Source organism: Oculina patagonica, chromosome 4, assembly GCF_052425735.1.
Source record: "Oculina patagonica isolate OP01 chromosome 4, crgOcupat, whole genome shotgun sequence".
Classification (NCBI taxonomy): domain Eukaryota; kingdom Metazoa; phylum Cnidaria; class Anthozoa; order Scleractinia; family Oculinidae; genus Oculina; species Oculina patagonica.
The window spans coordinates 61111976-61126017 of NC_135761.1; the positions used below are offsets into that span (position 1 = coordinate 61111976).

Below are 14042 nucleotides of genomic sequence, written 5' to 3' on the forward strand. Positions count from 1 at the left end.
TCACGCAACGCAGCAGGGCGTCGGGTGAGGTGTGTTTCTGTTACGTTGTTACCAAGCACCAAACCAAAATGGTGGAAGCTTGTCAACTTGTCATTACTTGTTGAGTGATGGGTACAGGAAGCTCCAAATCGACTGCACAGGTTAACATGGCTGAGGCTACAAGGGTAAATTCGGTCAGTATAAACAACAATCATGAAAATTTATCAAATGAAAAGGAAATCGCAACTGAAGATCAAAACACAGAAGCTCACGAAAATGTCGACCCGACTTCTTTACTAACTTTGTTCAGCGGAAAATATCCAGGCTTTGTAAATACTTTGACGGCAACTAAGGATCATTATGAGACTTTGAAAGAAGCTCGAAGTAATGGCAACCTGATTTCACCGACTGCACTCGGACATGTGAACTGCTTGGACAATGTTTACAGCCAAGATACGAATCCGAAGAGAAGGTCTGCGCTAAGAGAATTTACTGTAGCTTTAGGGGTTCCCAAGCTTGCTCATGAAATTATCGTTGACTGCAGAACTAATTATCAAGAACTAACTACGTGGGATAGAGAGGGAGATGTCCAGCAGCAGGTACTACAATATTATAGCCTTGTAATTGATATGGACTGGTTTTAAACTGAGTGTTATCCAGAATATATGACTTAAGTTTTGCTTTACTGTACTCTGCAGTTGTTGGTTACTGACGTTACTCTTGTGTATATTTTCATTGAATTTCCATTTGATCATGCATCGTGTTTTTATTAATCCATTTGTTGTGATTGGTCAATAAGATCGAAATGTGTGATTGAGTGTCAAAAGAAAATAGAATTGCTTCAGTTTTGCTTCACTTTACCCCCTGTTACCCTGTTATGCACCTATCAATGTTAAGCCCGTGCAGGGAAGGGGGGGGGGGGTCGGGCATGGGGTGGGGATTTTGACATTTTCTTTAAAAAAGAGGCAAATTCCCCATCCCCGGGACAAAGTTATTGGTCAAAGTCCCCACCCGGGAGCAAGGGAAGGTGGTCAGATGTCCTTCAAACCTTATTGCCGGGGATCATATACGATCCGTGGTTAGCCCCACCCCCCCCCCCCTCCCCGCTCGGGCTTAAAGGAGAAGTTCACTCCAGAATGGCCATTAATTTTTTTACGCCAATAAAAAGTTTATGCAAAGATATGTTATTCACCAAAATTTCAGCTTCTAACGAGCGCTTAAACCCTACGAAATCCTTTTCTGAAGTAGCCCAAAACTCGACAACTGAACGCCGCCATCTTGGAGCTGGTAATGTATGCGTGACGTCAAAGAGCTCAGCCTGAACTTGAGCGGTAAAATTTTAATTACTTCAAACTCCTTGTTTCTTTGTAGTGGCTTTTGTTTGTCAAAATTCCTGTTTGTGCAGCTCCATTTTGCTTAAACAGAGCTCCAAGAAATACAAAAAGAGGTATTTCCGTTTTCACCGTCTTTCAATATTTAAAGAACAATTGCTCAAAAGCGGACACAAATATTTGTGTGTTCCGGCGTTAAATCGGAGTCTGATCGAGTTCATTATCGAAGTGCAATTTTCTGCAACTTTTTCCTTCGAGACCCTCGATTTTTCTCGTCGTCCCGCTCGACAATCTGTCTCTGGGTCTCCGAGGATGATCATGTTACCAATGTTGCAGTAATTTGCATACAGTACGTGCATGTTGCAATCAAGATTTGTGACAAACAGAACATAAACAACCAATAAGTCCATAAACGGCAATGTCGCCAATGTCCTTCGCGGTAATAAACGTCCTCCTCCACTGTTCGCGTCAGTCATGATGACATGAACGCGAACATTGCTGTTTCGTTTTGTTTACAGCATCCATCCTAGTTATTTCGCCGGACGTTTCCTTGAACATTATAAAAAATTACCAAAGTAGCAGACCGTACCAGTTTGTCGTAGCAGTGCTACTGAAAAGAATATTAATTTACTTGTTTGCTTGACCACAAATAATCGCCGGGACCTCGATCAAACGCCCCCAGGGTTTATTTAAAAGTTAGCAGTTTTGACCCGGCATTTATACGAAGCCGGGGTTTAATCGGGGACCCGCGTTTAATCGAGAAAATACGACGAAGTCAACAGCAATAAAGTAAAAAAGTGAAATAGCATGATCGTAACATTGGTTGGTATTGCGTCTGCCTTTTTCCTTTTTTGTGGGTATTTTCACTCAGGAGACTGTATCTGTGATCTTCTTCGAAGCAGTCTTCCGTATAGTTTTCGGAACACACAAATATTTATGTCCGCTTTGCCAGGAATTTTTCATTTCTGCCCATTCTTATAATCCATTCGTGAGCATTTTTTTCTTTTAGATATTCAAAGACGGTGAAAGGTTTTTTGTATCTCTTGGAGCTCTGTTTGAGAAACATGGAGATGCATGCACAAACAGGCATTTTGACAAACAAAACAAAACAAGGAGTTTTGAGTATTCAAACTTCAGGCTGAGCTCTTTGACGTCACGCATACATTACTAGCTCCAAGATGGCGGCGTTCAGTTGTCGAATTTTGGGCTACTTTAGAGAAAGATTTCGTAGGGTTTTAGCGCTCGTTGGAAGCTGAAATTTTGGTGAATAACATATTTTTGTGTAAACTTTTTATTGGCGTAAAGAAAATAAATGGCCATTCTGGAGTGAACTTCTCCTTTAACATTGGTAGGACGAGGCTTAAAAAGTGTCTCAGAATGCAGGAAATTGCATGGACTTCAACAACTTAAGGGCATTGCCTTGAATTGTATTGCATTGCGCATCCTTTCTGCACAGAATTTTACATGTAATTAGCATGCGCATGTACATAAACAAAATGGCGGCTTTTTAATAGGCGAGTTAGTCTGCGAGAAAAAGAAATTGTCTCTGTTTCGTAAACCTGTGTGGTTACCTATCAATTTTTTCTCATATTTTGAGTGAAGCATCATTAGTTCTTTCTGTAAAATGAAAACCAATCAATTTTTATTTTTTAAAAATAAATTATCATTGGAAACGTGTACTTTGCCAGTATTCGCAAGGGAATAATTTACGAATTATGTGGTATATACAAGGTCCTTGTGCTCCTAAATGAATATGGGGACCCCACTTTTTTATTTCAATTAATCTCATTTTTCGCGATTTCAAAGTGATCGCGAAAATAAATACGTGCGAAAATAACACTGCGCTAAAATTAAACAGTCATGCAAAAATTAATACCATATATCAAAACAATAAAACTTTTTAAGTGATTTAAAGTACACGCAAAAATTATTAAGAATAAGGTTTCCTCCTTTTATTGTAGGAGTCAGAAGATGTCAAATCGAAAAAAGAGGCTCTGGAAATGGCACAAGATATTGTTTCCAAGTTAATGGGTACACTTTTAGATTTCACCGATCTTCATGATCCATTCTGCTTGGCATGCAGTGCAGCTGGTATGGTGCAACTGCTTGTTGAGATGACTAAAGAACTCCAGGACACAATTCCACAACATCAAAAATTTGTGGTAGGTGCACGCTACCTAATATAATTACAACAATAGTAGGATACGGTGTAAACTGTGTATTCAGCAGTTACTGTGGAGCTTTATTTTTTTATAATATTTTTAATTTCTTATTGTAATTAACCTTTGAGACTGTAAAATGCATTCTAATTAAATACTATATACTGTTACATGTAATTATTATTATTATTATTATTACTATTATTATTATAATTTGTAGTAAATAAGTAAGGAACTTTATTTAGGGTAGATTTTGTAACCAACCGTCCTTTGAGTGGGAGTACAAGCAGGGTTTTGTCTTATTTAATTAATTGATTTATAGGCTAGTTTCAAATTATGTTCTATACTGATCCTAAACAAAGGAATAAAGTCGAGGTTGAGGGGAATAAAACAAAAGAAAATTCAAATTATTCCCCTGAATCTCGACTTAATTCCTTTGTTTGTGATCAGAAACGAGGTTGGTATGCATAGGGGCCCTGGGAAAATAAAATTATGTACAATATAAAAATGGTAAAAATTTAAAAACTTTGGAAAAATATATAAAAACTATATTAGCGGAGCTCCTTAGCGGCCCACAGGGCCGCAGAGCGGAGCCCCATACCCATAAAAAAGCACAATAAAATAAGAAAAAAAAGCACAAATGCAGGAAAACCTTGCCTCTCAGTTTTCATGGTCAACATGGATAGCGGCATGGTTCGCGGGCGCGTACGAACGTCGTACGGAGTTGCGCATCATGGCCGCCATAGTTTGATGGTAGAAATAGTGAAGCAAGAAGGCCGTATAAAGGCGGCCGTATAAAGGCGGCCTTTAAAATTTAAAGAGGTTTGAAAAGAAAAACAAGAAGCAATGAAACAAAATGTGGCTGAAAATTACGTGTAGAAAGTAATCGACCGCCAAAAAAGTGGACATTGAGAGCCATAATCGATCGATGACTTTCGTGTCTATCTGTAAAGCCAGCATCGTACATGAAGGGGCATTCGAAAGCTAAATCGGGTTGATAGAATAAACAAACCATTTTATTGCTACGGGGTAAAAAAAAAAAGAAAAAAAAAAGAAGAAAAAAACTTGACCCTCTGGGATTTGAACTCACGACCTCCGAATCCGCAGACTGGCACCTTACCGATTGAGCTAATCCGACAGACTCTGAAAATGCATGTTGAATATATCCTATATCAATGTAATAGATATTGTGGAGTCTACTAAACTGCTGCGAAACTATAACAGGATCGCGAAACTATTTTCTATTGCTAGAAAGCAGATAATTTACTGTACTCTAAAGTAATTTTTCGTGCCATGAGTAATGATTTTGCCCCGCTTTAAGATTATTATTTCTGTCGTACTGCTGACATTCGGTTTAACCGTGAGCTATTTAAATTTGTCTTGAACCTATAAACCGCCATAAACATTAGTACTTTGGCCGCTTATTCACTAGAATGAAAACATTGTAAGCTCCAGTGAAAATTAAAGAGGTTTGAAAAGAAAAACAAGAAGCTGAATGAAACAAAATGTGGATGAAAATTACGTGTAGACTGAGTAATCGACCGCCAAAAAAGTGGACATTGAGAGCCATAATCGATCGATGACTTTCGTGTCTATCTGTAAAGCCAGCATCGTACATGAAGGAGCATTCGAAAGCTAAATCAGGTTGATATAATAAACAAACCATTTTATTGCTACGGGGTAAAAAAAAAAAGAAAAGAAAAAGAAAAAAAAACTCGACCCTCTGGGACTTGAACTCACGACCTCCGGATCCGCAGACTGGCACCTTACCGATTGAGCTAATCCAACAGACTCTGCGTTACTCGTTGAATATATCCTATATCAATGTAACAGATATTGTGGAGTCTACTAAACTGCTGCGAAACTATAACAGGATCGCGAAACTATTTTCTATTGCTAGAAAGCAGATAATTTACTGTACTCTAAAGTAATTTTTCGTGCCATGAGTAATGATTTTGCCCCGCTTTAAGATTATTATTTTTGTCGTACTGCTGACATTCAGTTGTTTAACCGTGAGCTATTTAAATTTGTCTTGAACCTATAAACCTCCATAAACATTAGTACTTTGGCCGCTTATTCACTAGAATCAAAACATTGTAAGCTCCAGTGAAAATTAAATAAATGGGGAGCTCCGCTTTTAGGCTTGCCTAAATCTATATATTATTATATTATTTTATTTTATTAACTTAAAGTCCAGGGCAGATTTAGAGGAGACCAATGGTCTCCTTTCTCCTTGTATTTTTAAATAGATTTTGTAACCAACCGTCCTTTGAGTGTGAGTACAAGCAGGGTTTTGTCTTATTTAATTAATTGATTTATAGGCTAGTTTCAAATTATGCTTTACGGATCCTAAACGAAGGAATAAAGTTGAGGTTGACGGGAATAAAACACAAAAGAAAATTCAAATGATTCCCCTGAACCTCTACTTAATTCCTTTGTTTGTGATCAGTAGAGTGTAATTCAAAACTAGCCTATTTGTTTGTTTATTTATGTTATCACCATATGCATGAACAAGAATTTTTTTTTATTGGGGGCAAGGTGAGGGTGTGTGCTCGAACCACAACTTCTTCAGGCCTTCTCCTCCTGAATTTTCTGGATCTGCCACCGAAGTCTCCCTCTAACTTAGTGTATAGACTATATATAGAGTATCAACCAGCATACACAAGGTTGTGGGTCCAGCTGCTGACAGGGCCGGGTCTTTTTCCCACTTTTTCTTTGTCAGCACTAATGAAAGGTCTATTGGAACAAACTGTATAACATTAACACACCTCTTTTAATACCTCTGCTGAAGGGAAAGGGAAAGAAAAACTCCCAGAAAAACCTGTCGGCTGATTGTATGCCAACAGTCGGTCATTTGTTGGCCGACAAGGGGCCGACAGTTGGCTGACAGACAGCCCACAGTCGGCCAACTGCTGTTCTGTTTTATTTAAATACCTGGAGTAACGTTAACTGTTGTTATCAACTGCACTTCTTTTATAATTAACAGAATGCTCAAACACAACGCCTTTCTGGTTACACAGTGCGTGGCAGAATGCTATCTAGGACCTTGGGAACCCTTCACAACCTGTCAAAACGTGTGCCAACAAGGTCAAACTTTGCAGCTTGCCAGGCAGTGAGTGTGCTCATTCCACTCCTCAAAGCAGAAGTCGTGCTTTTCAGTGCTAAGGGCCTGCTTATTTTAGCCTACTTGATTGATGAAGAGAACAATCATTTGATCATGGCTGATGAAGGTAAACCTCTAAGTGGAATCCCGATTTCTCAAACCTTGATCCTTGTGCCATTAATTGCCAATCGATATCAATCGATGACTTCTTTTTTTGACTATCGATTGGCCGATATCAATCAATATCAATTAACTAAGTTCTGATTGATTGATATAAATTTATCAATTGAATTTCCGATCATCGATTTCATTAATTGGTTACACTGGATAAATTATTAAACCACTTTGCAATGCGAAAAATGAAAATTTAAGCATTTAGTCAGCTAGCCAGACAGCATGGAAATGGGAGAATAAGATAAGGATTTTTCGTGTCACATTGATCGGATTAAGTGATAATTGACTAGCTGGCTGGTCTTAGCCAAATTTCACTCTCTAATTAAGGCAGCCTGAGTTGATCCCAAGGGTTCACAGTTCAGAGAGAGTTCACGGTAATTTTTATATCCTTCTTCCCTAATAATTGTTTGGTTACGTATTCCAGGTCCAATCAAGTTTCTTACAAGCTTGCTGGAAAGGTCGCTGAATACTTCAACCCACAGATACTCAGGTTTTTCTGCTTCAGAACTCGCTGAAGGCCTGACGCAAATTGCAATCAATGATAAGAACAAGAAAACGGTAAAGACGTCAATTTTGTGTTCTGTTTTAATCATTCAGTGTAACTTGAAATGCCAAGTTAAAATGTTTGTAATGAAAACCTCAACTGTCTATCTCAAGCCTAACATGTGTGTATAAGCCTAACATGGCTTTCAAAACTGCAAGCTTTACTGGTTTGTGCAGTGGAATTGAAATTTAGTGTCCTGGCCTAACAAAAGTTTTATAAACTTGATATTTACATGTACATGCTGCAGTTAATTTTTGATCTCAGTTAATTTTTTATTTTAACTAGTAGTAAGTTTTTTTTTCTAACTAGTTGATTTTTTATACTGGGTAAATAATAGGGTTAGGGTTATGAGACATCAAGCTACAGTGTGTAAGGGAGGGGAGGTGTTTTACTTTTTCAACTTATTAACCCAGTATAACAAAAACTAGTTAGAAAAAAAAAACTTACTTCTAGTTAAAATAAAAAATTAACTGAGATCAAAAATTAACTACAACATATATTTACACTTCCTCAGATTGCTCAGTGTGGAGCTATTCCAATCCTTGTCAAAATGCTGCAAAGAGCTCAAGACAATGAGGAAAAATTAAATGCATGTAATACACTCTGGACCTTGGCTTTTGACAAGGAAAACGGAAAACAAATCAAGAACAATGAATCTGCTATTGCTGAACTGAAGAAACTTCTGACAGTGGAGAACAGCGAGATAAAGAGAGCAGCTGCTGGGGTATTATGGGAATGCGAAGGCAAAGAGAAACATGCTGAGGAGAAACAACAATCAGTTACAGAACAACAAGCAACAGGTACAAGATACATGTATGAGACTTTAGTAGCCTGCGTTTTTTAAAAAGACAACTCTTTTCTCATACTGAACTCAATTCATCCATCGCGAGGAAAGGATTCTAAAAGTTCACCCAAAAAAAAATAAAGGTAACTAATGGCATATGGGAGACACCTAAATACATGTAGTACATTGGACTCCAGATCAAACTGTTTGGATGACCTGATAAAATGCTGTGGGGAGGGGTTAGGGGTGACCTGCAATGGACTAGCATCCCGTCCATGGTAAGTGAGCAGTACTTTTACATGTGGCCCATTCATGCTACAGAAACTGGGGTTTAGAGCTGGTATTTTTGAGCCACTACATGTAAGCCTGCTTGTAAAGACTTACCTTACTTGCCCCACAAGGATGGATACCACTATCCAGTGGGTCAATGTTTTTTAGCGATGCTAAACCTATGCTATATCCAAGGGTAGGGCCAAAGTGACCCTAGATACACCTAAAAGATGAGAATAAATACAATAATTTCAAATAGAAAATGAGAATAATGGTACAGGGTGAGGAGTAAGAATGGTTGACGATTGTAGCTGCAATTAAAGAAATAAATCTGCCAACACCCAACTCCCCCCTCCTCCCTCCCCCTGTTATGCTTCAAATATTAAGGAACCCGAAAGGAACAAACTCTCAACATGGCTGTACTAACTACTATCTAGTTTATTCATAAAAACCCACTGCTACCCACTGGGGTTTGGTAGGGGGTGGCTAAGTTATAGTTTACATCATTTTGTTCCTTCATTTTAGACACCAAACACGTGATGATAAGTTACCAATGGGATGTACAAAGACACGTGATTCAGTTGAAAAACAAGCTACAGGCGGACGGCTACAAGGTTTGGATGGACATTGATGAGATGGGCGGCTCTACATTGGAGAGCATGGCCAAGGCTGTGGAGAATGCAAGCGTCGTGTTGGTCTGTGTGTCTCAGAAATACAAAGAGAGTCCCAACTGCCGATCAGGTGATAATCTAATTATGTAAACTACAGTAAGTCAATTTTTGTGATGATACAGTGGAACCTAGTTTTGACATCATCATCATCATCATCATCGTCATCATTTTATTATAGCCATTTTAATATTGAAATATAACAGTAGTATTAATTATGGTCAGGCGAGGAGACCTCCAATTAACCACCAGGCTTATAGGGGAGGCCACCTCAGTTATTAATTTATTAGAAGTTTAGTTGCGAAGTGCGGCTAGGTCAATTCAGACTCAATTCATTAAACAACCTCTATATAGCAACGAACAATATTGTTCGCCCCAGTAATAGTTCAATATATGGGAAAAAACCCTCGGTATAGCGAAAACTTGTTTTATAGCGAACATATTTTGCCAGTCCCTTAGCCCTTCGTTATATCGAGGTTCCACTGTAATTGCAATGTTCTGATCGGAATGAGAAGAGAATTACAACCTCAGTTAGTTTCTGGCAACAAACCTCATTTTTTCATCTTGAATGAATGAATCACTTTTTTTCGATGTACATGTACATCGACTTGGAAGACCTTCAGAGAAATAAGATATTAAAACTGAGATTAAAATCCCAAAAATGTCTATTGACGAAAGCCAAATAATAAACAGCACATAAAAGAGAGGATTGTTCTTTACCAAGCCATGGATAACGCCAGAATAGCCGCACTTATAAATGCTGACACAGTCACTCTGTGATGCTGATAAATGGCACTAAAATACAAAAACGACACGTTAACTTGCAAGTTAGTCGCAAATGCGAATTACTTTCGACACTAACGTGAAAACCACAGAACCAAAACCCCAACGCTCCATCTCCATGATAAAGCAAAACCATTAGCCAATCAGAAAACAAGTTCTCTCTCAATTGTCCAATCACAATGGACCTGGTCGGCGCGTATGGCGCAATGGCGGGAAAACTTCGCAAGAACAGCACGTAAAGCCTGTTTCTTTTGGTCGTAAAATATGATGTTTTTTACTAGGAAATTAAACCAGTTTAATAGCATTTATTTTTGTTAATTGAACTTATTTAGAGGCAGAATACACTTACCAGCTTCACAAAGACGTCATTCCACTGATGATGGACAGTAAATACAGACCTGACGGATGGCTTGGCTTTATAGTGGGTTCCAAATTCTGGATTGACTTCAGTGAAAAACATAAACTGGACTCGAACGCGGACAAACTCGTAAAGGAACTGGGAAACAGAGGCAAAATCACAGCTCAGGAAACTACTGTTCAAGGTATAAAGTGTCGTTGCATGGCATACCAAGCAGAAGCACTTTTAAAGAGAAAAATAAATCATTTTAATTCGGTCAAAAAATGAGCAGACTAAAGATGTTTTTAATGTTGAATGCATGGGCAGGCAAGTTCCTTGTTATGCATCAGTCAATTCCAGCAGTGCCCATCCCCCCCGAGCAACCACGGGGCATTTCCTAATGTTGCCCGTCCCGAGGGTGGGGCATTTGCGTAACTCGGGTTGACCCCCGGGCATTTGACACGTGCTTTCAAAACCGTGGAGTGAGTCGCGTATTCGTGATGGAGGCGTTTATAGGCCAAGACGTGGACTACGTTGTAGATTAGCAGGTCTACAGAAGACTATGGATGTTTGTGGATGTTTTTAAAGGTATATTTTCTCAATTTTAGATATTTCTTCATTGCCAAGAAGCAACAACTTGTATTATATTCTTATATCACCTATTGAGCGATTGAAAACAATCAACCCGGGAGCGGGGCATTTGCCCGGTTCCTTCATCTCCACCCCGGGCAATTTGCCAATTCTTTTTAAAGAAATGCTAATGCCCGGGGGTTAGCCCGGGGTGGGGGGGGGGGGGGGATGGGCACTGCTGGAATTGACTGATGCATTACTTGTTCCTTGCTACTTCGTTTTAGAATGGTTTGCTTAATCCTTCATGGGAATTTTACTCTCTTGTTCATTGGCCAGTCGAAAATCCTTACTGGGCCAATATCAGAAAGAAAAACGCTTATTATTTTAATGCATTGCCTATTACAAAACCTGAAAAAATAAATTCAAATATTCTTACATTAGCAAGTGCCTCAGTTCGCCTGTTACTAGCTACGACCCTGAATTTGTTCTGCAAATCAAACGTATTTTTACGTGAAAGTTTTTGTGCAAGACTAATTCAGACCTAAAGCTGACGTTTTCGAACATTAACCCTTCGTCGGTTAAAAGGCGCAGTTTTGATCTCCAATTAATTATAACTTAGTTCCACTTTGGAAGATGCATCGTTTGACCAGTCTGTAAATGACAGAGCTTGCTTTCTATTATATAAAATCATGGCTTTTTAGACTAAATCCTTTTTCGAAGTGTAAATTTTATTGTGATGTGAATTGCAGCCGAAGTTGTTGATGTTGTTGATGCCTCGCCCCAGTCCTCCATCAGATCATGGACACGCAGTGATATCAAAAGCTGGCTAAAGGATGTGGGTTTGGAAGGCAGGTCTGTAACAAATGACAGGAATTTTAACATGTTTTTTTTTCTGCGGGCTGTCGCAATGCTTTGAGCTTGCTCCTGTTTTTAAAATGTTAAAAATTGGGTTGGGGCAAATTGAGAAAGTGAGCGAATAAAGTGTTCAATAGGCGATTTGCTTGATGGCGTCATTTGACTACAGCTACCAAAATCCTTCACGTTTTCTCCCCCCCCCCCCCCCGTTCATTAGTCTAATTCCCACTGTAATTTCAAAACTTTAAACATAAAAGATAAACGAAATGAAATCTGATAACTGTAGTCAAATGACGGCTTTCCTTCACGTGTCCAAAACTGAGAAAATGCTTTTTGCTTAACCTGTGAATGATGACCGTATGTTTACAGCATTTTATTATTATATATGTTCCTTCAATCGACACTCCTAACGGCTGATGCGTTTAAGCATTTTAAGGGGTAGCTCAAGTAAAACGTTTAGAAAATGGATGCAGTTTCTCTTATGTAGGTTATGCTTACCCGCCCGGTTTTAATTTTTTTTTTAAGCTTCATGTTTTACATATGTTCCCACGGACTTTTCGCAATGACTATTAAGACGTATCAGTTTTATAATATCTGTTGGTCTATCAACCTCGCTTCCAGGTTTCGCCTGGTAGGTTTGTGTTCGACTCGTTTTCGCCGATTTGCGGCTCGAATTTGATCGAGAAGGAGAAATTAGAGAGAAAACCTCTTGAACCAGGGTGTGTTTATCACTTCTGCTCTGTAAGCAGGAGAATGGGGTTAAACTATTCGCCTCTGAACTATTTTTCACTTTTTGTGTCACATCGTTTCTTTATACGCTTATTTTCTTTTCTCCTAGTTTCCCTGACGAGTTAACTACGTCACATAAAACAGTTTTTTCCTAAAATGTCAACATATTTGAAATTTAAAACCTTTCTGCTCTACCTTGTAATTCCCTGCCTTAACTTTCGAAACATTTTAACAGGCTGGATCGCAAAGCTGTCGAAAGACTTGATGGACGGATGTTGTTGAGACTGCAAGATCTTAGAAAGGAGGTAGATTATATTTTTTCAGGAGCGTTTGTAGTTAAGTAACCGTTTATAATCGTGGATGGAAAACAGATGATGGTTTAGAACAGAACTGTTTAGACCAGATAAAACTCGCCGGTTGATTGGCTGTTGTCCTGTCAACGTATACAGATTTCCCCCCGGAAGAAATCCGTCTGCATTTACAGGCTAATTGACTAGCGAAGCAAGATTTAGGCTGTTCTAGGCTCTTGGCAGTTGGAGAAGAGCAAGAGACGCAGGCGAGCGAGGAAAAACGAGGGGGTATTAAGCGAGTTCCCGCTCGTTTTTTCCTCGCTAGCCTGCGTTTTTCGCTCTCCCCCAACCGTCGAGAGCCTGGAACAGGCTAAGCAAGATGTTAAGCGTGAAATAGCGACCTAAAAGCAAGGCATTTGTACGATTTGCGCTGCCTTGTGTAGCAAGACATGAAAAAATAATGTAGCATTGTTCTCGTCATATCTCGTCGAAATGTTAGAGAACCCATTTACATTGAGAACAGTTGTATCTGTAGAAAGTGACGGTCTTTTATAAATTTCAGTTAATTTTGAACTTCAAACGGCTTTCTACCGCGGCATGAAAATAGGATTACTTTTAAAAGATGTAAGATATAATTTCCAGGAGGGGTGCTTGTTCTCGAAAAGTCATTGCATTTTTTTCCCGGTATGTTTCATTTCAATTCTTATTCCGAGAATATTTAAGAATAATTCTTCCGGTGTTAAGGCTTACGGAAACATTTAAATTTTCCTTTCTGATTCCCATACACATTTTCAGTACAAGCTCAGGAGAATTTGGCTGGATATAAAAGACACTTAATACCTCATTGAGTTTGATGCTGGTCAAGATAGAGGATAGCTAAGAGGAATGATCGGAGCGAAATTTGACCGCACGAAACTTCAATTTAAAGTTTAGTGAATTGTTCCGATGACTGAAAGCTCTATGCATTTTTTCCTGATTACAGAGTCCAGAATTCTTCTACTCGTCAATTAGCAAAACCTTCAGACTGGAAAACAACGTGTTTGATGTGCTGGAATTTGCAGATGAGTTGGACAAATTGCAGGGGTAGCTGTAAAAAGGCTCGGCATTCTTGCCTTGAGGAACAATGGAATTCGCCAAGTACATCACCATTTGTTCACTTGTGTCTAGAGCTGCAAAGCAGGAAAGGCGATTGCTCACAAGTCCCACTGGAAAAGTAGAGGTTTATCTGCCAGTCAAAGTTGTGGGCTGGCAAAATACCAACATGCTGGTGACCATACTCGGCTTCAGAGCTACTCCTTCCTGGAATGTCGTTACACGTCACCAAGAGAAAACCGGAGAGCTCTGAAGACAAGAATAGCTCTGGGCTTGCAAAGCAGAGAAGCAGCGACATGGTCAGCCAAGGCTTCAACGCCGTCTTCGCACACTTACTCACACTTGTCAACTTAGACATGCACACAGGCTGTATA

General features: G+C 39.1%; 1 protein-coding gene and 1 long non-coding RNA gene across 2 annotated transcripts; one reads left to right on the forward strand and one right to left on the reverse strand.

Moving 5' to 3' along the window:
* Positions 1 to 107: 107 nt before the first annotated feature.
* Positions 108 to 13693, forward strand: LOC144647738 (uncharacterized). The gene is made up of 10 exons (XM_078507412.1): positions 108 to 578; positions 3272 to 3472; positions 6456 to 6699; positions 7171 to 7304; positions 7805 to 8090; positions 8870 to 9085; positions 10128 to 10337; positions 11452 to 11554; positions 12522 to 12591; positions 13559 to 13693. The coding sequence occupies exons 1-10, from the start codon at positions 108 to 110 to the stop codon at positions 13661 to 13663; spliced, it is 2040 nt and encodes a 679-aa protein (XP_078363538.1). The 3' UTR covers positions 13664 to 13693.
* Positions 8105 to 10073, reverse strand: LOC144647826 (uncharacterized). The gene is made up of 4 exons (XR_013569631.1): positions 9875 to 10073; positions 9733 to 9807; positions 9563 to 9629; positions 8105 to 8567 (listed from the first exon to the last, which is right to left on the reverse strand). It is a non-coding gene; the product is annotated as an uncharacterized LOC144647826 (long non-coding RNA).
* Positions 13694 to 14042: the final 349 nt, after the last annotated feature.